Genomic DNA, 25,146 nt, shown 5'->3' on the forward strand with positions numbered 1-25,146 from the left:
AACTTTCCTTGCCCAATTTTCGCCCCCTCCGTAATAATCATGATTTGGTCATTTCTAGGTACAGGGCTAGCCAGTATCAAAATTCTGATGTTCCTTCTCTTGTTCGTACACTTAATAATCCTTGACTCTCTCTCTCTCTCTCTCTCTCTCCCTTCTCTCTCTTTCTCGTTCTCTCTCCCTCTTTGCACCACTCTCCAGAATCATTCTAATTGAAACATTCAAAATTTGGTATACATACGTTTATTTTAATATTGGCATTGTTTAACTGCTTTTTAAAGTCGATTCCCATTGGTAAAATATATATTTCTTTGTGGTGTAAACTTCCAATCGAAAGATATCAAACATCCATTATTAAATATGTTTTGGACACATGTTTTCTCAGCTTGGTCGTACAATACGTACTAAAACTGTTAGATTTAAAAAAAATTGTATTTCAACCATTGTGGAATAATACATTAGTAAAAATAGATAAAAAGATAATCTTTATAAAAAAAAATAGGTTGAGGCTAGGATACTTTATGTGAAAGGTCTTCTGAGTAAAAATGGTAGCTTTATATCTTTCACCAAGTTTTGTTGAAGGCACAACGTGAGATTGATACATCTTTTAGATTAATGTGCTATGTATCTGCTATTTCTGCAAGTTGGAAAAGAATTCTGAAAAAATACATTTGAAGAATCAGAGGTAGTTTTAGATATGAAAATTAATAACATTATGGTACAAAAAAACAGATTAAAAAAACAGTTATGAAAATGGAAACTGGATCTGACTTCACAAGCAAAAATTCCTGTACCGCTTGAAATTACATTAAAGTGGCAAAATCGTTTAACAAAGCCACTGACAACTTTAGATTACAGGTTACAAGAATTTCAGTTCAAATTCCTCCATCAAAGGATTTCTACAAATTAATATTTGCACCTTGTTGGTATAAAAAGTACACCAATATGCAATTCCTGTCAAACAGATATGCAAACGTTAATTTATTTGTTCTATACGTGTCCTGTTGTAAAAAAATTCTGGAAAGATATCAGTAACTGAGCTGCAATTACTATAATTGCAGCTCAGTGAAATCAAAATCACAGATATATGTTTTGGAGTCAAGATTAGTAACAAAACGATTAACACTTTTGTTTATGTATGATCAACAATTCATTTTTCAAAATAAATGCAAAGAAAATAACTTAAGATTTATACAGTTCAAGTTGGAAATTTATTATTTAGAAAAAGTGGAAAGCGTTAATGCCACAAGACAAGGACAAATGCTGAACATACGTTGAAATGGCAAAACAAGTATGTAAAATTGTTATCAAAGTTATCTTCAATGTATTCTGTACGCTAAATTTCATAATGTACCTCTCATTATTATGTAAATGTCCTTTTTTATGTATTCAGAATTGAAGCAATAAACTTAGAACTATATTATTTTTAAAGGATCACTAATACGACAAAATCCTTTTATTACATTTAAAACATTTATGTGGAATTTTTACTCTGTGTATTATCAGGCAATTAGCAATATCATGCACTGTACAAACGAAGAAATCCCTTTCAGAACAAAGTAAACAATTAAATGGCTTTTCTCCAATATGTATTCTTAGATAACTAGTAGGATTACTGTTCAAAGAAAATCTCTTAATATAATCCTAACATTTATAGGGGTTATGTGTGTTCTTATATGCCTTGTGAGCTCACTTTTATAAGAAAATTCCTATCTTATTAGGAACACTTGACGTGTTTCTCTCCTGTATGCTTCTACGGTGGCTAGTAACATCCCATTCATAAAAAAAAATGTCTTTAAAAAAAAAAAATCTCTTATTACAATCACAACATTTATAAGGTTTTTCTCTAGTGTGTGTGTCCTATAAACATGACAGGTAAGATGACCTGTATCACAAACGGATCAATTAAAGAGTTTCCCACTGTAAGTTATCTTAGCTGGCTAATAACATCCAATTAATAAAAAAATCTCATACCGTATTACAATCGGAACATTTTCACGTTTTATCTAGTAGATGTATGTGTCCTAATATGACGATTAATATCACCTTGTTTAGAAAAACTGTTATCGTAATGGTAACATCAATAAGGCTTTTCTCCAATGTGTGTTGTTAAATGTCTAATAAGGGAACTACTTTGAGAAAAACCCTTATCACACTGGGGACATTGAAAAGGTTTTTCTCCACTGTGTGTTCTTAAATGGCTAATAAGGGAACTTCTTCGAGAAAAACCCTTATCACACTGGGAACATTGAAAAGGTTTTTCTCCACTGTGTGTTCTTGAATGTCTCGTAAGGGTACCTCTTTGAGAAAAAACCTTATCACAATGGGAACATTGAAAAGTTTTTTCTCCACTGTGTGTTCTTAAATGTCTTGTAAGGTTATTTCTTTGAGAAAAACCCTCATCATACTGGGAACACTTGAAAGGCTTCTCTCCTGTATGTCTTCTATTGTGGCTAGTAAGATTAGCCTGTTGAGCAAATGTCTTTACACAATGGGAACATTTATAAGGCTTTTCTCCACTGTGTGTTCTTAAATGCCTAATAAGGGTAGCTGTTTGAGCAAAACCTGTATCACACTGAGAACACATAAATGGTTTCTCTCCTGTATGTGTTCTAAGGTGACGAGTAAGATTCTTCTTTTCAGAAAATCCTTTATCACAGTTAGGACATTGATAGGGCTTTTCTCCACTGTGTGTTCTTAAATGGTTAGTCAGATTACTTTGGGAAGTAAAAACCTTATCACACTGGGAACATGTGAAGGATTTCTCTCCTGTATATGTTCTAAGGTGGCTTGTAAGCTCTTGCCTTTGAGAAAATGTCTTACAACAATGGGAACATTGAAAAGGCTTTTCTTCTGTATGCGTCCTTAGATGCTTTCCTAGATTACTTTGGCAAGGAAAACCCTTGTAATTCTGGGAAAAGTTGAAAGGTTTCTCTTGAGTTTGTGTTCGAAGGTGGCTAGTAAGCTCATAGTCGACCTGGTGTGTTTTCTGATGTAGTATCAGGGTGTTCTCATCTGTAAATGTTTTACTGCAATGTAAACACAGATGGGTCTTCTCTCCACTGCATGCTGTTATATGTGGGTGTATATTGTCTTGTCCATTGTCCAACTCTAGGGAGGAAAAGAAAGTAATTACATCCCTATTGAAGAGAAGGTCGAGCTTTGGTAAGTGTCAAAATCAAAATAACTGTAGAGTAAAGAAATATCACCAGGCATATCCAGTCTGTCTAGATGCAGACTATCACGAAATTGTTAAATCCTTCAAAGCAGTCAACTTCGCACACATCAATTTTGACAGGATACATTGAAATCTTGGATATGTGTGTAAGTCAAAGAAAATCTGACTTTCATGGGACCAAGCGAAATCTAATTAGATGATCTTTGATTGCTATGTAAGTCAAGGTAAATTAGACCATATCTGGTCCCAAACAGAACCTGTGACCTTGAAATAGTTCAGTTGAAATTATAGTTTTTATCCAATGCCTCAGTTTAAACTGTTGTGCAGACATCCAGAAAATAAGAACGTTATCTATTGTTCATGTACACAGTACATATCTGCAGGCTCCTGTTAAAACTTGGGACAATAAATAAGAACAAATTAAAAGAACAGAAACATACAGTGATTAATTCCAATATACCAAGTCTTTGCTTACAAAAGTGACATGTACACTTTATTTGTTATGATTTATTTGTAACTTGTGTTGATTTTTGATACTTCACCCGCTATGCACACATACATTTACTTTTTACAGGCTTTCTACAAGAATATATTGCTATAAATAAGGAGGAAGAGAACTGCAAAAGTTGTTCAATATAATGATTTAACGGATGTTGAATACGGAATAGTAACATTATCATTAGTAACAGCAATCTTATAAAACATTAGCTACCATTCTTGTGTAAACTGTTGATAGATATATTTGTTGGATCTTCGAGATAATCTACTACGGTCCCATATTTGAACTTCAATGTAATAAGGAGGAAGAGAACTGCAAAATCTGTTTAATATAATGAATTAATGGATGTTGAATACAGAACAGTAACACTTATCAATCTTATAAAACATTAGCTACCATTCTTGTGCAAACTGTTGATAGATATTTTTGGATCTTCGAGATAATCTACCACGTTCCCATACTTAAACTTCAATGTAATAAGGAGAAAGAGAACTGCGAAATCTGTTTATTAAATGAATTAATGGGTGCTGAATACGGAATGGTAACATTTATGAATCAATAATATTGAATTTAGCTACCATTCTTGTGCAAACTGTTGATAGATATTGTTGGATCTTCGAGATAATCTACTACGGTCCCATACTTGATGTAACGTTTAGTGAACTGCGTACATGGATTGATACTAATACCGGTGTGATAATCGTGATTGTGGTGACGTAGTAATTAGTGTCGACACTAGGGCTAGGCTAGCTAGTAGTACTACAATGCCTCCCAAACAGACAGCATAAGCTATCAAGGAGCTCCTAGACAGTGAGGGCTCCAAGGAGGCACTCTCAAACAATGTGAGTAGCAAATTTGATGAAATCTCAAATATGCTTGATGAAATTAACCAGAAACGTGATCATCATGATCAATGCTTCATAACTATTGAAAGTCTCAGAAGGTCAGATATTAAAATAACTGAAGTTTATGACGAACTCGCAACAAAATTTCAGTACCTTCACACCTCATCAGAGAAGGCAAAATCAACCTTGATGGATGTCGAGATGAAGGTGAATGAGAAGGAGACAGCCATCAAACATCCAAGTGAACTGATAACAGCCTCAAAAAAATTGCAAACCTGAAACGCCAAGTTTATAATCTTCGGTCTCATAGAGAAGTGTGCAGAAAACACCAAATTGAATACTCTAGTTTGTGAAGAAGGTCAGCGAATTCAAGTTGATCTTCAGGAGCAAGATATAGACCGTATAGCCATCGAGTTGGCGACCCTTCTTCAGAAACACGTAAAGGTGATCGTTCAATTATAGTTGAGCTTAAATCATATTGCGAGAGACAATTAAGAGTTGTTACAAAATTACAAAAGCCACAGTAATAATCGGGAGCGCCAGGAGTGTCAAGTCTGACAGATACATGTATGAGCGCTATACAAGAACCCAATGTTAATGAACTCAGGCACAACTATCCAAGAAGACCTAATTGAAAAAAAACACGGAATTGCTTCAAGAAGCAAACAGACTCTCAAAAAAGGCAGAGTTTAGGGCGCATGGTCTTCCGATGGAAGAAATTTTGTATTGGTCCCCGTAAAAGCCAGCATCCCAAACAGGAAACTCATCAACTGCAAAGAAGATTTTGACAAAACTTGCATCAGAACCTTGATTTGTACTAAAACAATGTAACTTAATTATCTTACTTGCAATCTAAGAGTAATGTGCAGCACCTGAATTGACATATCTCTTAGAGGACATTTCAGTTTTATTTTTAAGGAATATTGAGACTTTTTTCTTGTTTTCTTTCGTCCTTAAAGATACTATGTCCCTTTTGCAGCCAACCTCAAATTCTGTAGAACTTTGCAGGAATTATGAATATGTCATGTATGTCCTATCTGTGAAATTTAAACGTTAGCAGTGTCCTGATATTCAAATTATGCAAGGAAACCAGTTTACTTGCTAGACTTCACTGTCAGACACTATTGAGTGACTGACTGGCTTAAATTAAACTGATTGAATCTTTGCGCAGCGTAAAACGTAAGACCATTCGGTACAATGGTCTGAAAATCAAGACTATTACTTATTGGCTCTATAGCTCCTACGTCGATTTGACAACTAATAGTCGTTATTTTCCCACTTAAAGACATTTTCAAGCCCCACCTTTTTTAGGGAAGTTCTAAAGTAGAATTATCTTTCAAATGCCGTTGGAATTCACCTTTTCATTTTTTTGGCCTGCAAATGGGACATAGTACCTTTAAAAGAAATTTTCTTACATGTCTTTGAAATTATATTTCCTGTATGTCTATATGTAATGAATGGATAATACCTGGTCATTTTGGAAATTCTCAAGAAAGTATTGCATCACCTTTAACAGTAGATGGCAACTTTGATGGAGTGTGTGAAACAGATACATATTATATTACTCCCCTGACAATTTAAATAATATGATCGTTAATATTCAAAATTCTAGAAATATTTCACTTTTTCATATGCATATTGCTCCGATTGTCTCATTTTCGTTCGCTGGATCACTGCAGCACAATTAACATAGCTCATTCGACGTCACTCCCAAACTAGCCAATCAGCTGTCAATGACGTCATATTGAATGCGGCGGCAAATATATTTTGTGAAATTATCGAAAAATTGCAAACTAGTTCTATTTTTGGATGGAAACGCAGCCATTGTTATCTTGACATTCATTGAAGTCATCAGAATAGCGTAAGTTATACGTCTCAGATGATTCAAGAGGTCTATTTTGTAGATAAATTTTCAATTTCTTAGAATGTTCCACTGTGTTGCAGGGTACCTGGTGTATGCCATTGGGTGTGATGTGTTCGCGCGCAATGGCGCGAATTATACATTCTTCTTCTTCTTTGCTATAATTAGTACAGGCCACCGCGCCGCCTGGTGTATTCTCGTACTGAAGTAGGTGCTGTGCAGGTGTCCATGTAGTGTCTCAATAAAAGGTCTACAATGAACTATGTGCAGTTAAAAAGACATCTGTAGCTTAACATTCCTTTCCTTCTCAATACAATAACTTTCACCTATATACCGCCTCGCGGAATCGTGGCGTCTCGCCACTTCCATAACGTAATCACTAAAAGGATCCGCATATACATTTTCCTGCTATACGTTGTACCGCAGGAAAATACCAATCTCCCTGGTATACCTTACAGTACGTCCAAACGATAAATGTGTGCCTTAAAGCTTATCTGCCGTAGTTTATAGGAGGGATTAGACTGCCCTGCAAGGTCACTAGACAGGTGGTTATCTCATCAACTCAGCTCTCAGTTAACATAAGAAAAAGAGGATCATGGGGGAGCAATGGTCACCGGTTAGGCATTGTTTGTTATATAGAGGGCGCAAGTAGCTGCAAGTAGTGCAGTGGGCCTTTAAACGAAGCAGGCGACAATCGGCGTAGCAGACGACACTTGATAGTCATTTTGTATGTGAGATTGCTTTGCTAAATATAAACTAACATTTCTTTTAGATATCTTTAAACCATCATTGATATTCAATAATTCATGAGTGAGTAAAATAAAATATACCAAACTATATAATGATATGAAATACTTGGTGCCAATTAGGGGAGTTTGACGTGATGATCGATTGCACCCCTCTGTTAATAATCGAATAGTCCATGGTGTGTCATGAATATTCATGTTTTTGCTTACCTTGGGAAAATGTTTGCTTTGACTAAATGGAAAAATTACGGTGGGGGCGGGGGGGGGGGGGGTAGATGAAATGGACATAATGAACCAAGCAGAAGTGATTTATGATAATTCATGCTTTTTATTCTTCGTGTGCTTGACCTATAATCTTACAATCGCTTGGCAGACTGAGTCCAAAGTTCGACTTGTTTCACATGTATGGCGAGCTTGCAACATATTTTGAAAAATTACGGTGGGTGGACTTTCAAAAGTCAATGAGACATGAGGGCTCCAATGAAAGGGCTTGTGATAACGGACGTCGGGGTGGATGTGCTTTTCGTTTAAACAAAAAATGAATTTTTAACGATTTTTTTTGTGTAAACGTCCATACGCTAACATGTTAGGCTGCTGACTCTGACGATAGGGGGCGTTGTGAAATGAGACTAAACGGAGCGATATGAATTGGAGAAGCAATAAGAACCATGGAGCTTTATTAGTGTAACTTCAGTAATTGAAAGTTGAATTTGATGTAATTGCTTTAAGTGAAACATCACTACAGATGACCTAAATTCCTTGGATTTCAGGGTAAGAGGACACTTTTTTTTTTTTTTTTGGTCTCGAAATTTGAAAATTTGACATTTTGCTCCGTAGGGGGGGGGGGGTAAAGTCACTTTTTTAGGGCAACCATTGGCATAACTTCTTTTTTTTTTTTAATTAAAAAAAAAAAAAAAAACGAAAAAGGGGGGGGGGGGTTTGCTAAAAAATACACACATAGAAAAACCAAAAGGGGGATTTTAACCCCCCAACCCCCCCCCCCCTTGAGTACGCGTCTGGTTGGCAAGATGTCGTTATGAGTAAACTTAAAGACACCTTGCCAACCAATATTCTCATAATGTTATACAACTCACTAATCTTGCCCTACATATCCTGTAACATTATATTTGGTATTGGTAAACAACATTTACTTAATCGTACTAATATTTTCCTCCTACAAAAAAGAGCAGTTTGCATAATTTGCCACAAGCCATTTTTAAGTCAAAGCAGACCTCTATTCTTAAAACTGAATATTCTCCCAATATCATTATTACATGATTTTCAACTCTGTGATTTATATATTCATATTATCATAACCTATACCAAAAGTTTTTTGTAATATATTTAAAAGCAATAACGATATTCATAGATATAATACCAGGACTTCAGTAGACACTCTTGTAATATATTGCCATTCTTCGTTTTCAAAGAGTATCTTTTTATGCCAAGGACCCACTATTTGGAACAAACTACCCCCTGAACTTAAACCTATACCAGAAATTTTTTGTAATATATTTAAAAGCAATAACGATATTAATAGATATAATACCAGGACTTCAGTAGACACTCTTGTAATATATTGCCATTCTTCGTTTTCAAAGAGTATCTTTTTATGCCAAGGACCCACTATTTGGAACAAACTACCCCCTAAACTTAAACAAAGTAAATCTTTAAACAATTTAACCCTAGTAAGGCCGGGGGGGGGGTGGGGGCATCATGGCATGACAATGTACAACTACATGACCAAAGTTTGGTGGTAATCCATCAATTGCTTCTTGAGATAACTTGATCACGAGAACGGGACGTACGTACGGACGGGCGGACAACCAGAAAACATGATGCCTCCAGCTACTTTGTAGCGGAGGCAGAATAATGGAAACTGGATCTGACTTCACTATAACAAATTCCTGTACCACTTGAAATTACAATATAGTGGCAAATCGTTTCACAGTGCCACTTCTGTCAACTTTAGATTCCAGATTACGAGAATTTCAGTTCAAATTCCTCCATCAAAGAATTTCTACAAATGAATATTTGCACCATACTGGTATAACAAATACACCAATATGCAATTTTGCTCAAACAAATGTTCATTCATTTATTCTTTACGAGTCCTCACTATGAACATGACGGACAAAGAAAGCGGACAAAATATACAGTTCCTCAGGTACACAAAGGAACATCCCTTCGCTGCTATTATGTAAAAATGTGTAGAACAGGTGTCACATGCATATTCACCTTTTTACATAATAGCAGTGAAGGGATGTTCCTTTGTCTACTTGAGGAACTGTATATTTTGTCCGCTTTCTTTGTCTGTCATGTTCATAGTGCCTAGTGTTGTTAAAACATTCTGGAAAGATATGGGTAATTTGCTCCGTGAATTCAAATTATTTAGTTTTCCATTTTCACTCACAGATATATGTTTTGGAGTTGAGACTAGTAACAAAATAATTAACACTTTTGCTTTTGTTATGTATGGTTAACACTTTATTTTTCAAAATAAATGCAAAGAAAATAACTTAAGATTTATACAGCTCAAGTTCGAAATGATTTATTTAGAAAAAGTGGAAAGGGTTATTGCCATAAACAAGGACAAATGCTGAACATACATTGAAATGGCAAAACAAGTATGTAAAATTGTTATCAATGTTATCTTCAATGTATTCTGTAAGCTATATTTCATAATGTACCACTCCTTATTATGTAAATGTCCTTCACAATCTGATTTTTACGTATTCAGATTTGAAGCAATAAACTTACAATTACATATTTTTTTGAAGATCACTTAAACGACAAAATCCCTTTATTATATTTAAGACATTTATATGGCATTTCTACTCCGTGTGTTATCAGGCAATTAGAAAGATCATGACTGTATGAACAATAACAATCCCTTTTAGAACAAAGTGAACATTAAATGGCTTTTCTCCAGTATGTATTCTCAGATAACCAGTGAGATTAGTGTTAAAAGAAAATCTCTTAATACAAATGTGTTCTTATATGCCTTGTGAGCACTTGAAGTGTTTCTCTCCTGTATGGTCCTACGGTGGCTAGAAACATCCCTTTTATAAAAATAAAAAAAATCTTATTACAATCACAACATTTATAAGGTTTTTCTCTAGTGTGTGTGTCCTATAAACATGACAGGTAAGATGACCTCGTTCAGAAACACCTGTATCACAAAAGGAACAATTAAAGGGTTTCCCCCTGAATCTTATCTAAGCTAGCTAATAACATCCTTCTTATAAGAAAATCTGATATTACAATTGGGACATTTTTATATTTTTTTTCTAGTACACAATGGAAACATCAATGAGGCTTTTCTCACTGTGTGTTCTTAAATGTCTCGTAAGGTGACTTCTTTGAGAAAAACCCTTATCACACTGGGAACACTTGAAAGGCTTCTCTCCTGTATGTCTTCTAAGGTGGCTAGTAAGAATAGTCTTTTGAGCAAATATCTTATCACAATGGGAACATTGATAAGGCTTTTCTCCACTGTGTGTTCTTAAATGTATAATAAGGGTACCTCTTTGAGCAAAACCTGTATCACACTGAGAACACTTAAATGGTTTCTCTCCTGTATGTGTTCTAAAATGTCTAATTAGGGTACTTCTTTCAGAAAAACCCTCATCACACTGAGAACACTTAAATGGTTTCTCTCCTGTATGTGTTCTAAGGTGACGTGTAAGATTCTTCTTTTCAGAAAATCCTTTATCACAATTAGGACATCGAAAAGGCTTTTCTCCACTATGTGTTCTTAAATGTCTCGTAAGTTGACTTCTTTCAGAAAAACCCTTCTCACACTGGGAACACTTGAAAGGCTTCTCTCCGGTATGTCTCCTAAGGTGGCTAGTAAGAATAGTCTTTTGAGCAAATGTCTTATCACAATGGGAACATTGATAAGGCTTTTCTCCACTGTGTGTTCTTAAATGTCTAATAAGGGTACCTCTTTCAGCAAAATCTCTATCACACTGAGAACACTTAAATGGTTTCTCTCCTGTATGTGTTCTAAGGTGACGAGTAAGATTCTTCTTTTCAGAAAATCCTTTATCACAATTAGGACATTGATAGGGCTTTTCTCCACTGTGTGTTCTTAAATGGGTAGTCATATTACTTCGGCAAGTAAAAATCTTATCACACTGGAAACACTTGTTGGGTTTCTCTCCTGTATGTGTTCTAAGATGTCTAATGAGAGTACTTCTTTCCGAAAAACCCTCATCACACTGAGAACACTTGAAGGCTTTCTCTCCTGTTTGTCTTATAAGGTGGCTAGTAAGATGAGTCTTTTGAGCAAATGTCTTATCACAATGGGAACATTGATCAGGCTTTTCTCCACTGTGTGTTCTTAAATGTCTAATACGGGAACTTCTTCGAGCAAATCCTGTATCACACTGAGAACACTTAAATGGTTTCTCTCCTGTATGTGTTCTAAGGTGACGAGTAAGATGATTCTTTTCAGAAAATCCTTTATCACAATTGGGACATCGGTAAGGCTTTTCTCCACTGTGTGTTTTTAAATGGGTAGTCAGATTACTTTGGCAAGTAAAAACCTTATCACACTGGGAACACTTGTTGGGTTTTTCTCCTCTATGTGTTCTAAGGTGGCTAGTAAGCTCATTCTTTTGAGAAAATGTCTTACAACAATGGGAACATTGAAAAGGCTTTTCACCTGTATGCGTCCTTAGATGCTTTCCTAGATTACTTTGGCAAGGAAAATCCTTGTCACACTGGGAAAAGTTGAAAGGTTTCTCTTGAGTTTGTGTTCGAAGGTGGCTAGTAAGCTCATAGTCGACCTGGTGTGTTTTCTGATGTAGTATAAGAGTGTTCTTATCTGTAAATGTCTTACTGCAATGTAAACACAGATGGGTCTTCTCTCCACTGCATGCTGTTATATATGGGTGTATATTGTCTTGTCCATTGTCCAACTCTAGGGAGGAAAAGAAAGAAATTACATCCCTATTGAAGAGAAGGTCGAACTCTGGTAAGTGTCAAAATTAAAATAACTGTAGAGTAAAGAAATATCACCAGGCGTATCCAGTCTGCTTAGATGCAGACTTTCACGAAATGGTTAAATCCTTCAATGCAGTCAACTTCGCACACATCAATTTTGACAGGATACATTGAAATCTTGGATATGTGTGTAAGTCAAAGAAAATTTGACTATCAGGGGACCAAGCAAAATGCATCTAATTAGATGATCTTTGATTTCTATGTAAGTCAAAGTAAATTAGACCATATCTGGTCCCAAACAGAACTCTGGAACTTGAAGTAGTTCAGTTGATATTATAGTTTTTATCCAATGCCTCAGTTTAACTGTTGTGCAGACATCCAGAAAATAAGAACGTTATCTATTTTCATGTACACAGTACATGACTGCAGGCTCCTGTTAAAACTTGGGACAATAAATAAGAACAAATTAAAAGAACAGAAACATACAGTGATTAATTCCAATATACCAAGTCTTTGCTTACGAAAGTGACATGTACACTTATTATGAGTTATTTGTAACTTGTGTTGATTTTTGATACTTCACCCGCTATAGGCACACATACAAGTACTTTCAACAGGCTTTCTACAAGAATATATTGCTAATAAGGAGGAGGAAGAGAACTGCAAAATCTGTTCAATATAATGAATTAATAGATATGTTGAATACGGAATAGTAACACTTAACAATCTTATAAAACATTAGCTACCATTCTTGTGCAAACTGTTGATAGATATTGTTGGATCTTCTAGATAATCTACTACGGTCCCATACTTGAACTTAAATGTAATAAGGAGGAAGAGACCTGCAAAATCTGTTTAATATAATGAATTAATAGGTGCTGAATAAAGAATGGATACTCTTATGAATCGATAATATTGAATTTAGCTACCATTCTTGTGCAAACTGTTGATAGATATTGTTGGATCTTCGAGATAATCTACCACGTTACCATACTTGAACTGCAATGTAATAAGGAGGAAGAGAACTGCAAAATCTGTTTATTAAATGAATTAATGGGTGCTGAATACGGTAACATTTATGAATGGATAATATAGAATTTAGCTACCATTCTTGTGCAAACTGTTGATAGATATTGTTGGATCTTCGAGATAATCTACTACGGTCCCATACTTGATGTAACGTTTAGTGAACTGCGTACATGGATTGATACTAATACCGGTGTGATAATCGTGATTGTGGTGATGTAGTAATTAGTGTCGACACTAGGGCTAGGCTAGCTAGTAGTACTACAATGCCTCCCGAACAGACAGCATAAGGTGTCAAGGAGCTCCTAGACAGTGAGGACTCCAAGGAGGCACTCTCAAACAATGTGAGTAGCAAATTAGATGAAATCTCAAATATGCTTGATGAAATTAACCAGAAACGTGATCATCATGATCAATGCTTCATAACTATTGAAAGTCTCAGAAGGTCAGATATTAAAATAACTGAAGTTTATGACGAACTCGCAACAAAATTTCAGTACCTTCACACCTCATCAGAGAAGGCAAAATCAACCTTGATGGATGTCGAGATGAAGGTGAATGAGAAGGAGACAGCCATCAAACATCTACGTGAACTAATAACAGCCTCAAAAAAATTGCAAACCTGAAACGCCAAGTTTATAATCTTCGGTCTCATAGAGAAGTGTGCAGAAAACATCAAATTGAATACTCTAGTTTGTGAAGAAGGTCAGCGAATTCAAGTTGATCTTCAGGAGCAAGATATAGACCGTATAGCCATCGAGTTGACGACCCTTCTTCAAAAACACGTAAAGGTGATCGTTCAATTATAGTTGAGCTTAAATCATATTGCGAGAGACAATTAAGAGTTGTTACAAAATTACAAAAGCCACAGTAATAATCGGGAGCGCCAGGAGTGTCAAGTCTGACAGATACATGTATGAGCGCTATACAAGAACCCAATGTTAAAGAACTCAGGCACAACTATCCAAGAAGACCTAATTGAAAAAAACACGGAATTGCTTCAAGAAGCATACAGACTCTCAAAAGGCAGAGTTTAGGGCGCATGGTCTTCCGATGGAAGAAATTTTGTATTGGTCCCCCTAAAAGCCAGCATCCCAAACAGGAAACTCATCAACTGCAAAGAAGATTTTGACAAAACTTGCATCAGAACCTTGATTTGTACTAAAACAATGTAACTTAATTATCTTACTTGCAATCTAAGAATAATGTGCAGCACCTTAATTGACATATCTCTTAGAGGACATTTCAGTTTTATTTTTAAGGAATATTGAGACTTTTTTCTTGTTTTCTTTCGTCCTTAAAGATACTATGTCCCTTTTGCAGCCAACCTCAAATTCTGTAGAACTTTGCAGGAATTATGAATATGTCATGTATGTCCTATCTGTGAAATTTAAACGTTAGCAGTGTCCTGATATTCAAATTATGCAAGGAAACCAGTTTACTTGCTAGACTTCACTGTCAGACACTATTGAGTGACTGACTGGCTTTGTTTTCTTCTTTGGTAATAACATACATAAAATGAGCTGTAAAGGGTACATAAGCATTTGTCTACATCAATAACCCACTTCTTGTGATGGCCAAAATTAAACTGATTGAATCTTTGCGCAGCGTAAAACGCAAGACCATTCGGTACAATGGTCTGAAAATCAAGACTATTACTTATTGGCTCTATAGCTCCTTAGTCGATTTGACAACTAATAGTCGTTATTTTCCCACTTAAAGACATTTTCAAGCCCCACCTTTTCTAGGGAAGTTCTAAAGTAGAATTATCTTTCAAATGCCGTTGGAATTCACCTTTTTTGGCCTGCAAATGGGACATACTGTAGTACCTTTAAAAGAAATTTTCTTACATGTCTTTGAAATTATATTTCCTGTATGTCTATATGTAATGAATGGATAATACCTGGTTATTTTGGAAATTCTCAAGAAAGTATTGCATACTCCATCACCTTTATCAGTGGATGGCAACTTTGATGGAGTGTGTGAAACAGATACATATTATATTAATCCCCTGACAATTTAAATAATATGATCGTTAATATTCAAAATTCTAGAAATATTTCACTTTTTCATATGCACATTGCTCTGATTGTCTCATTTTCGTTCGCTGGATCACTGCAGCACAATTAACATAGCTCATTCGACGTCACTCCCAAACTAGCCAATCAGCTGTCAATGACGTCATATTGAATGCGGCGGCAAATATATTTTGTGAAATTATCGAGAAATTGCAAACTAGTTCTATTTTTGGATGGAAACGCAGCCATTGTTATCTTGACATTCATTGAAGTCATCAGAATAGCGTAAGTTATACGTCTCAGGTGATTCAAGAGGTCTATTTTGTAAATAAATTTTCAATTTCTTAGAATGTTCCACTGTGTTGCAGGGTACCGGGTGTATGCCATTGGGTGTGATGTGTTCGCGCGCAATGGCGCGAATTATACATTCTTCTTCTTCTTTGCTATAAGTACAGGCCATCCGCGCCGCCTGGTGTATTCTCGTACTGAAGTAGGTGCTGTGCAGGTGTCCATGTAGTGTCTCAATAAAAGGTCTACAATGAACTATGTGCAGTTAAAAAGACATCTGTAGCTTAACATTCCTTTCCTTCTCAATACAATAACTTTCACCTACCATACCGCCTCGCGGAATCATGGCGTCTCGCCACTTCCATTACGTAATCACTAAAAGGATCCGCATATACATTTTCCTGCTATACGTTGTACCGCAGGAAAATACCAATCTCCCTGGTATACCTTACAGTACGTCCAAACGATAAATGTGTGCCTTAAAGCTTATCTGCCGTAGTTTATAGGAGGGATTAGACTGCCCTGCAAGGTCACTGGACAGGTGGTTATCTCATCAACTCAGCTCTCAGTTAACATAAGAAAAAGAGGATCATGGGGGAGCAATGGTCACCGATTAGGCATTGTTTGTTATATAGAGGGTGCAAGTATATATAGCTGCGAGTAGTGCAGTGGGCCTTTAAACGAAGCAGGCGACAATCGGCGTAGCAGACGACACTTGATAGTAATTTTGTAGGTGAGATTGCTTTGCTAAATATAAATTACTTTGTTAATAAATATCAACTAACATTTCTTTTACATATCTTTAAACCATCATTGATATTCAATAATTCATGAGTGAGTAAAAGAAATATACCAAACTATATAATGATATGAAATACTTGGTGCCAATTAGGGGAGTTTGACGTGATGATCGATTGCACCCCTCTGTTAATGATCGAATAGTCCATGGTGTGTCATGAATATTCATGTTTTTGCTTACCTTGGGAAAATGTTTGCTTTGACTAAATGGAAAAATTACTGTGGGGGTGGGGGGGGGGGGGTAGATGAAATGGACATAATGAACCAAGCAGAAGTGATTTATGATAATTCATGCTTTTTATTCTTCGTGTGCTTGACCTATAATCTTACAATCGCTTGGCAGACTGAGTCCAAAGTTCGACTTGTTTCACATATGTATTATAGGCAATGGCGAGCTTGCAACATATTTTGAAAAATTACGGTGGGTGGACTTTCAAAAGTCAATGAGACATGAGGGCTCCAATGAAAGGGCTTGTGATAACGGACGTCGGGGTGGATGTGCTTTTCGTTTAAACAAAAAATGAATTTGTAACGATTTTTTTTGTTTGTAAACGTCCATAGGCTAACATGTTAGGCTGCTGACTCTGACGATAGGGGGCGTTGTGAAATGAGACTAAACGGAGCGATATGAATTGGAGAAGCAATAAGAACCATGGAGCTTTATTAGTGTAACTTCAGTAATTGAAAGTTGAATTTGATGTTATTGCTTTAAGTGAAACATCACTACAGATGACCTAAATTCCTTGGATTTCAGGGTAAGAGGACACTTTTTTCTTTTTTCTTTTGGTCCGTAGGGGGGGGGGGGGTAAAGTCACTTTTTTAGGTCAACCATTGGCATAACTTTTTTTTTTTTTAATTAAAAAAAAAAAAAAAAAAAAAAAACACAAAAGAGGGGGGGGGGGGTTTGCTAAAAAATACACTCATAGAAAAACCAAAGGGGGGATTTAACCCCCCAACCCCCCCCCCCTGAGTACGCGTCTGATTGGCAAGATGTCGTTATGAGTAAACTTAAAGACACCTTGCCAACCAATATTCCCATAATGTTATACAACTCACTAATCTTGCCCTACATATCCTGTAACATTATATTTGGTATTGGTAAACAACATTTACTTAATCGTACTAATATTTTCCTCCTACAAAAAAGAGCAGTTTGCATAATTTGCCACAAGCCAGAAAGCAGACCTCTATTCTTAAAACTGAATATTCTCCCAATATCATTATTACATGATTTTCAACTCTGTGATTTATGTATTCATATTATCATAACCTATACCACAAGTTTTTTGTAATATATTCCAGAGCAATAACGATATTAATAGATATAATACCAGGACTTCAGCAGACACTCTTGTAATATATTGCCATTCTTCGTTTTCAAATAGTATCTTTTTATGCCAAGGACCCACTATTTGGAACAAACTACCCCCTAAACTTAAACAGTGTGCATCTATACACAATTTAACCCTAGTAAGGCCGGAGGGGGGGGGGGATTCTGGCATGACAATGTACAACTACATGACCAAAGTTTGGTGGTAATCCATCCATTGCTTCTTGAGATAACTTGATCACGAGAACGGGACGTACGTACGGACCGGCAGACAACCAGAAAACATGATGCCTCCAGCTACTTTGTAGCGGAGGCAGAATAATGGAAACTGGATCTGATTTCACTATAACAAATTCCTGTACCACTTGAAATTACAATATAGTGGCAAATCGTTTCACAGTGCCACTTCTGTCAACTTTAGATTCCAGATTACGAGAATTTCAGTTCAAATTATTCCATCAAAGAATTTCTACAAATGAATATTTGCACCGTACTGGTATAACAAGTACACCAATATGCAAGTTTGGTCAAACAAATGTTCATTCATTTATTCTTTACGAGTCCTCACTATGAACATGACGGACAAAGAAAGCGGACAAAATATACAGTTCCTCAGGTACATAAAGGAACATCCCTTCGCTGCTATTATGTAAAAATGTGTAGAACAGGTGTCACATGCAGAAGGGATGTTCCTTTGTCTACCTGAGGAACTGTATATTTTGTCCGCTTTCTTTGTCTGTCATGTTCATAGTGCCTAGTGTTGTTAAAACATTCTGGAAAGATATGGGTAATTGGCTACATGAATTCAAATTATTTAGTTTTCCATTCTCACTCACAGATATATGTTTTAGAGTTGAGACTAGTAACAAAATAATTAACACTTTTGCTTTTGTTATGTATGGTCAACACTTTATTTTTCAAAAAAAATGCAAAGAAAATAACTTAAGATTTATACAGCTCAAGTTGGAAATGATTTATTTAGAAAAAGTGGAAAGGGTTATTGCCATAAACAAGGACAAATGCTGAACATACATTGAAATGGCAAAACAAGTATGTAAAATTGTTATCAATGTTATCTTCAATGTATTCTGTAAGCTATATTTCATAATGTACCACTCCTTATTATGTAAATGTCCTTCACAAACTGATTTTTATGTATTCAGATTTGAAGCAATAAACTTAGAATTATATATTTTTTTAAAATCACTTAAACAACAAAATTCTTTTATTATATTTACAACATTTATATGGCATTTCTACTCCGTGTGTTATCAGGCAATTAGCAAGATCATGACTGTATGAACAATAACAATCCCTTTTAGAACAAAGTGAACATTAAATGGCTTTTCTCCAGTATGTATTCTCAGATAACCAGTGAGATTAGTGTTAAAAGAAAATCTCTTAATACAATTGTAACATCTATAGGGTTTATGAGTGTTCTTATATGCCTTGTGAGCACTTGAAGTGTCTCTCTCCTGTATGGTCCTACGGTGGCTAGTAACATCCCTTTTATAAAAAAAAAATCTTATTACAATCACAACATTTATAAGGTTTTTCTCTAGTGTGTGTGTCCTATAAACATGACAGGTAAGATGGCCTCGTTCAGAAACACCTGTATCACAAAAGGAACAATTAAAGGGTTTCCCCCTGAATGTTATCTAAGCTAGCTAATAACATCCTTTTTATAAGAAAATCTGATATAACAATTGGGACATTTTTATGTTTTTTTTCTAGTACACAATGGAAACATCAATGAGGCTTTTCTCCACTGTGTGTTCTTAAATGTCTCGTAAGGTGACTTCTTTGAGAAAAACCCTTATCACACTGGGAACACTTGAAAGGCTTCTCTCCTGTATGTCTTCTAAGGTGGCTAGTAAGAATAGTCTTTTGAGCAAATATCTTATCACAATGGGAACATTGATAAGGCTTTTCTCCACTGTGTGTTCTTAAATGTTTAATAAGGGTACCTCTTTGAGCAAAACCTGTATCACACTGAGAACACTTAAATGGTTTCTCTCCTGTATGTGTTCTAAGGTGACGTGTAAGATTCTTCTTTTCAGAAAATCCTTTATCACAATTAGGACATCGAAAAGGCTTTTCTCCACTATGTGTTCTTAAATGTCTTGTAAGTAGACTTCTTTGAGAAAAACCCTTCTCACACTGGGAACACTTGAAAGGCTTCTCTCCTGTATGTCTTCTAAGGTGGCTAGTAAGAATAGTCTTTTGAGCAAATGTCTTATCACAATGGGAACATTGATCAGGCTTTTCTCCACTGTGTGTTCTTAAATGTCTAATAAGGGTACCTCTTTCAGCAAAATCTGTATCACACTGAGAACACTTAAATGGTTTCTCTCCTGTATGTGTTCTAAGGTGACGAGTAAGATTCTTCTTTTCAGAAAATCCTTTATCACAATTAGGACATTGGTAAGGCTTTTCTCCACTGTGTGTTCTTAAATGGGTAGTCAGATTACTTTGGCAAGTAAAAATCTTATCACACTGGAAACACTTGTTGGGTTTTTCTCCTGTATGTGTTCTAAGATGTCTAATGAGGGTACTTCTTTCCGAAAAACCCTCATCACACTGGGAACACTTGAAGGCTTTCTCTCCTGTTTGTCTTATAAGGTGGCTAGTAAGATGAGTCTTTTGAGCAAATGTCTTATCACAATGGGAACATTGATCAGGCTTTTCTCCACTGTGTGTTCTCAAATGTCTGATAAGGGAACTTCTTCGACCAAAATCTGTATCACACTGAGAACACTTAAATGGTTTCTCTCCTGTATGTGTTCTAAGGTGACGAGTAAGATGATTCTTTTCAGAAAATCCTTTATCACAATTGGGACATCGGTAAGGCTTTTCTCCACTGTGTGTTCTTAAATGGGTAGTCAGATTACTTTGGCAAGTAAAAACCTTATCACACTGGAAACACTTGTTCGGTTTCTCTCCTGTATGTGTTCTAAGATGTCTAATGAGGGTACTTCTTTCCGAAAAACCCTCATCACACTGGGAACACTTGAAGGCTTTCTCTCCTGTTTGTCTTATAAGGTTGCTAGTAAGATGAGTCTTTTGAGCAAATGTCTTATCACAATGGGAACATTGATCAGGCTTTTCTCCACTGTGTGTTCTTAAATGTCTAATACGGGAACTTCTTCGACCAAAATCTGTATCACACTGAGAACACTTAAATGGTTTCTCTCCTGTATGTGTTCTAAGGTGACGAGTAAGATGATTCTTTTCAGAAAATCCTTTATCACAATTGGGACATCGGTAAGGCTTTTCTCCACTGTGTGTTTTTAAATGGGTAGTCAGATTACTTTGGCAAGTAAAAACCTTATCACACTGGGAACACTTGTTGGGTTTTTCTCCTCTATGTGTTCTAAGGTGGCTAGTAAGCTCATTCTTTTGAGAAAATGTCTTACAACAATGGGAACATTGAAAAGGCTTTTCACCTGTATGCGTCCTTAGATGCTTTCCTAGATTACTTTGGCAAGGAAAATCCTTGTCACACTGGGAAAAGTTGAAAGGTTTCTCTTGAGTTTGTGTTCGAAGGTGGCTAGTAAGCTCATAGTCGACCTGGTGTGTTTTCTGATGTAGTATAAGAGTGTTCTCATCTGTAAATGTCTTACTGCAATGTAAACACAGATGGGACTTCTCTCCACTGCATGATGTTATATGTGGGTGTATATTGTCTTGTCCATTGTCCAACTCTGGGGAGGAAAAGAAAGAAATTACATCCCTATTGAAGAGAAGGTCAAGCTCTGATAAGTGTCAATATTAAAATAACTGTAGAGTAAAGAAATATCACCAGGCGTATCCATGCAGTCTGCTTAGATGCAGACTATCACGAAATGGTTAAATCCTTCAATGCAGTCAACTTCGCACACACCAATTTTGACAGGATACATTGAAATCTTGGATATGTGTGTAAGTCAAAGAAAATTTGACTATCAGGGGACCAAGCAAAATGCACCTAATTAGATGATCTTTGATTTCTATGTAAGTCAAAGTAAATTAGACCATATCTGGTCCCAAACAGAACTCAGGAACTTGAAGTAGTTCAGTTGATATTATAGTTTTTATCAAATGCCTCAGTTTAAACTGTTGTGCAGACATCCAGAAAATAAGAAAGTTATCTATTTTCATGTACACAGTACATGAATGCAGGCTCATGTTAAAACTTGGGACAATAAATAAGAACAAATTAAAAGAACAGAAACATACAGTGATTAATTCCAATATACCAAGTCTTTGCTTACAAAAGTGACATGTACACTTATTATGATTTATTTGTAACTTGTGTTGATTTTTGCTACTTCACCCGCTATGCTCACATACAAGTACTTTACAGGCTTTCTACAAGAATAAGGAGGACTGCGAAATATGTTCAATATAATGAATGAATGGATGCTGAATACGGAATAGTAACACTTATCAATCTTATAAAACATTAGCTACCATTCTTGTGCAAACTGTTGATAGATATTGTTGGATCTTCAAGATAATCTACCACGTTCCCATACTTGAACTTCAATGTAATAAGGAGAAAGAGAACTACGAAATCTGTTTAATATAATGAATTAATGGATGTTGAATACGGAATGGTTACACTTATGAATCTATAATATTTAGCCACCATTCTTATGCAAACTGTTGATATATAGATATTGTTGGATCTTCGAGATAATCTACTACGGTCCCATACTTGATGTAACCTTTAGTGAACTGCGTACATGGATTGATACTAATACCGATGTGATAATCGTGATTGCGGTGACGTAGTAATTAGTGTTGACGTACACTAGGGCTAGGCTAGCTAGTAGTACTACAATGCCTCCCAGCTCCCACACAGACAGCAATAGCATAAGCTATCAAGGAGCTCATAGTCAGAGAGGACTCCAAGGAGACAATCTCAAACAATGTTAGTAGCAAATTAGATGAAATCTCAAACAAGCTTGATGACATTTACCAGAAACTTGATCATCATGATCAATGCTTCATAACTATTGAAAGTCCCAGAAAGTCAGATATTAAAACTAGATGGAACTTCGACTGCACGCAGTCGAAAATGATGCCTCGACGTCATAGAGCAAATTTACAAACCAAAACAGAAGAAATTTTTCAAATTAAAATTTCATTGTAATCCATTAACAGGTTCTCAGAATATCGTGATTACAAGCAATTTCTCATATACATATGACCCTTTGATATTTGACCTCATGACCCTAAAATCTACTCAGTTCATTGGCTCTGCAAGATGTCCTGAGTTAAATAGTAATCCGACTGTTAGTTCTAATGAGAATGTGTTCACAAGCTCTTTTTGCATACATAATGAGCCCATGACATTTGACCTTTGACCTCATGACCCAAGAATCTACTCAGTTCATTGGCTCTGCAAGATACATACATGATCTAAGTTTGGCAGGAATCCATCAATCTGTTCTAATGATAATGCGATCACAAGCTATTTTTGCATACATAATGAGCCGCATGACCTTTGATCTTGACCTCATGACCCCAAAATATAATCAGTTCATCGGCTCTGCAAGTAACATACATGACCTAAGTTTGGCAGGAATCCATCAATCGGTTCTTGAGATAACGCGATCACGTACAAGCTGTTTTTGCATACATAATGAGCCCTGTGACCTTTGACCTCGTGACCCCAAAATCTAATCAGTTCATCGACTCTGCAAGATACATACATAACCAAAGTTTGGCAGGAATCCATCAATCGGTTCTTCAGATAACGCGATCACAAGAACGGGACGTACGGACATACGGACGGACGGACAACACGAAAACATAATGCCTCCGGCTACTTCGTAACGCAGGCATAATTACTGAAGATTATGATGAACTTGGAACAAAATGTCAGTACCTTCACACCTCATCAGAGAAGGCAAAATCAACCTTGAGGGATGTCGAGATAAAGTTGAATGAGAGGGAGACAACCATCAAACATCTTCTAAGTGAACTGATACGAGCCTTAACAAAATTGCAAACCTGAAACGCCAAGTTTATAAGAGCAGTGTTCTCAAAACAGCTGCAAAAGAATCTTCGGTCTCATAGAGAAGTGTGGAAAAAACACCAAATTGAATACTCTAGTATGTGAAGAAGGTTAGCTGATTCAAGTTGATCATCAGGAACAAGATATAGATCGTAGCCATCAGTACACCAAAAAACCAGCACCCCTAACAGGAAACTCATCAACTGCAAAGAAGATTTTGACAAAACTTGCATCAAAGCTTGATTTGTACTAAAACAATGAAATTAATTATCTTACTAGATTGATACAATCTAAGATTAATGTGCAGCCCACCATGACATATCTCTTAGAGGACATTTCACTTTTATTTTTAAGGAATATAAAGGTGAAATTCAAAGAAAATCACAAATATGTCAACTAGTGTATCACTAGAAACTGGTAAGCTAACAGATGGCCATCGTACAAGTTTTAGGTCAACTACATATCGGGTGATTTATAAAAATACGAATACAACCACCTCCATAGCAGCTGGGATATGCAAGAGATTCGCCAGAAAAATAACGATGTTTTAATGACGTCACAATATGGACCAATACTGCCCAAGCAGACGACATCCCATAAAGAATGAACATAATTGCAAAGCTATTATTTGTCAACTTATAATGAGTTGAGTGTATATAAATGTAATGGCAAGTCAAACCATTCAAAATGGGATATGACCCGATTCTGATAACTAAAATCTTTTGCTTGTGAATACACAGGATAGGGGTTAATTAACAATCAAAGTCTTGTTTTCCTTCTATCATTTTCTCTTACTGTTTTTAATTATGCTATTCTTCGTTTTTCCATTTTCTTCTTCTCTTCTATCTTTCCATTATCTATTCTTTATCGTTTTCTCTTTCTGTCTCCCTATGTTATTCTGTTTCTTCCTTCTATTCTTGAGATAACTTGATCACGAGAACGGGACGTACGTACGGACCGGCAGACAACCAGAAAACATGATGCCTCCAGCTACTTTGTAGCGGAGGCAGAATAATGGAAACTGGATCTGATTTCACTATAACAAATTCCTGTACCACTTGAAATTACAATATAGTGGCAAATCGTTTCACAGTGCCACTTCTGTCAACTTTAGATTCCAGATTACGAGAATTTCAGTTCAAATTATTCCATCAAAGAATTTCTACAAATGAATATTTGCACCGTACTGGTATAACAAGTACACCAATATGCAAGTTTGGTCAAACAAATGTTCATTCATTTATTCTTTACGAGTCCTCACTATGAACATGACGGACAAAGAAAGCGGACAAAATATACAGTTCCTCAGGTACATAAAGGAACATCCCTTCGCTGCTATTATGTAAAAATGTGTAGAACAGGTGTCACATGCACATTCACCTTTTTACATAATATCAGTGAAGGGATGTTCCTTTGTCTACCTGAGGAACTGTATATTTTGTCCGCTTTCTTTGTCTGTCATGTTCATAGTGCCTAGTGTTGTTAAAACATTCTGGAAAGATATGGGTAATTGGCTACATGAATTCAAATTATTTAGTTTTCCATTCTCACTCACAGATATATGTTTTAGAGTTGAGACTAGTAACAAAATAATTAACACTTTTGC

The 25,146-nt window shown here is 36.0% G+C and overlaps 2 protein-coding genes across 5 annotated transcripts; both read right to left on the reverse strand.

Annotated features, from left to right (window-relative positions):
- Positions 1 to 234: 234 nt before the first annotated feature.
- Positions 235 to 14,401, reverse strand: LOC115928051 (zinc finger protein 84-like). 4 transcript variants are annotated; one of them, XM_030994658.1, is made up of 3 exons: positions 13,603 to 14,401; positions 11,973 to 12,053; positions 235 to 3,108 (listed from the first exon to the last, which is right to left on the reverse strand). In XM_030994658.1, exons 1-3 carry the CDS (start codon positions 13,613 to 13,615, stop codon positions 2,078 to 2,080), a joined length of 1,125 nt encoding a protein of 374 aa, XP_030850518.1. In that variant the 5' UTR covers positions 13,616 to 14,401; the 3' UTR covers positions 235 to 2,077. The 4 variants fall into 4 exon arrangements, with proteins under 4 accessions (XP_030850518.1, XP_030850519.1, XP_030850517.1 ...); XM_030994657.1 differs by lacking the exon at positions 235 to 3,108 and adding an exon at positions 9,586 to 10,709 and having other exon boundaries at positions 10,794 to 12,053; positions 13,603 to 14,395; XM_030994659.1 differs by lacking the exons at positions 11,973 to 12,053; positions 13,603 to 14,401 and adding an exon at positions 4,673 to 5,456.
- A 4,022-nt stretch (positions 14,402 to 18,423) lies between these two features.
- On the reverse strand, positions 18,424 to 21,298 carry LOC105438286 (gastrula zinc finger protein XlCGF57.1-like; the record flags this gene model as incomplete). Its single annotated transcript, XM_030994367.1, has 1 exon — positions 18,424 to 21,298. A coding segment is annotated over one exon (2,013 nt), but the record flags the coding sequence as incomplete, so codon positions are not given.
- Between the last annotated feature and the right edge of the window lie 3,848 nt (positions 21,299 to 25,146).

Source organism: Strongylocentrotus purpuratus, unplaced genomic scaffold (genome assembly GCF_000002235.5).
Source record: "Strongylocentrotus purpuratus isolate Spur 01 unplaced genomic scaffold, Spur_5.0 spur5_scaffold_21, whole genome shotgun sequence".
NCBI lineage: Eukaryota > Metazoa > Echinodermata > Echinoidea > Camarodonta > Strongylocentrotidae > Strongylocentrotus > Strongylocentrotus purpuratus.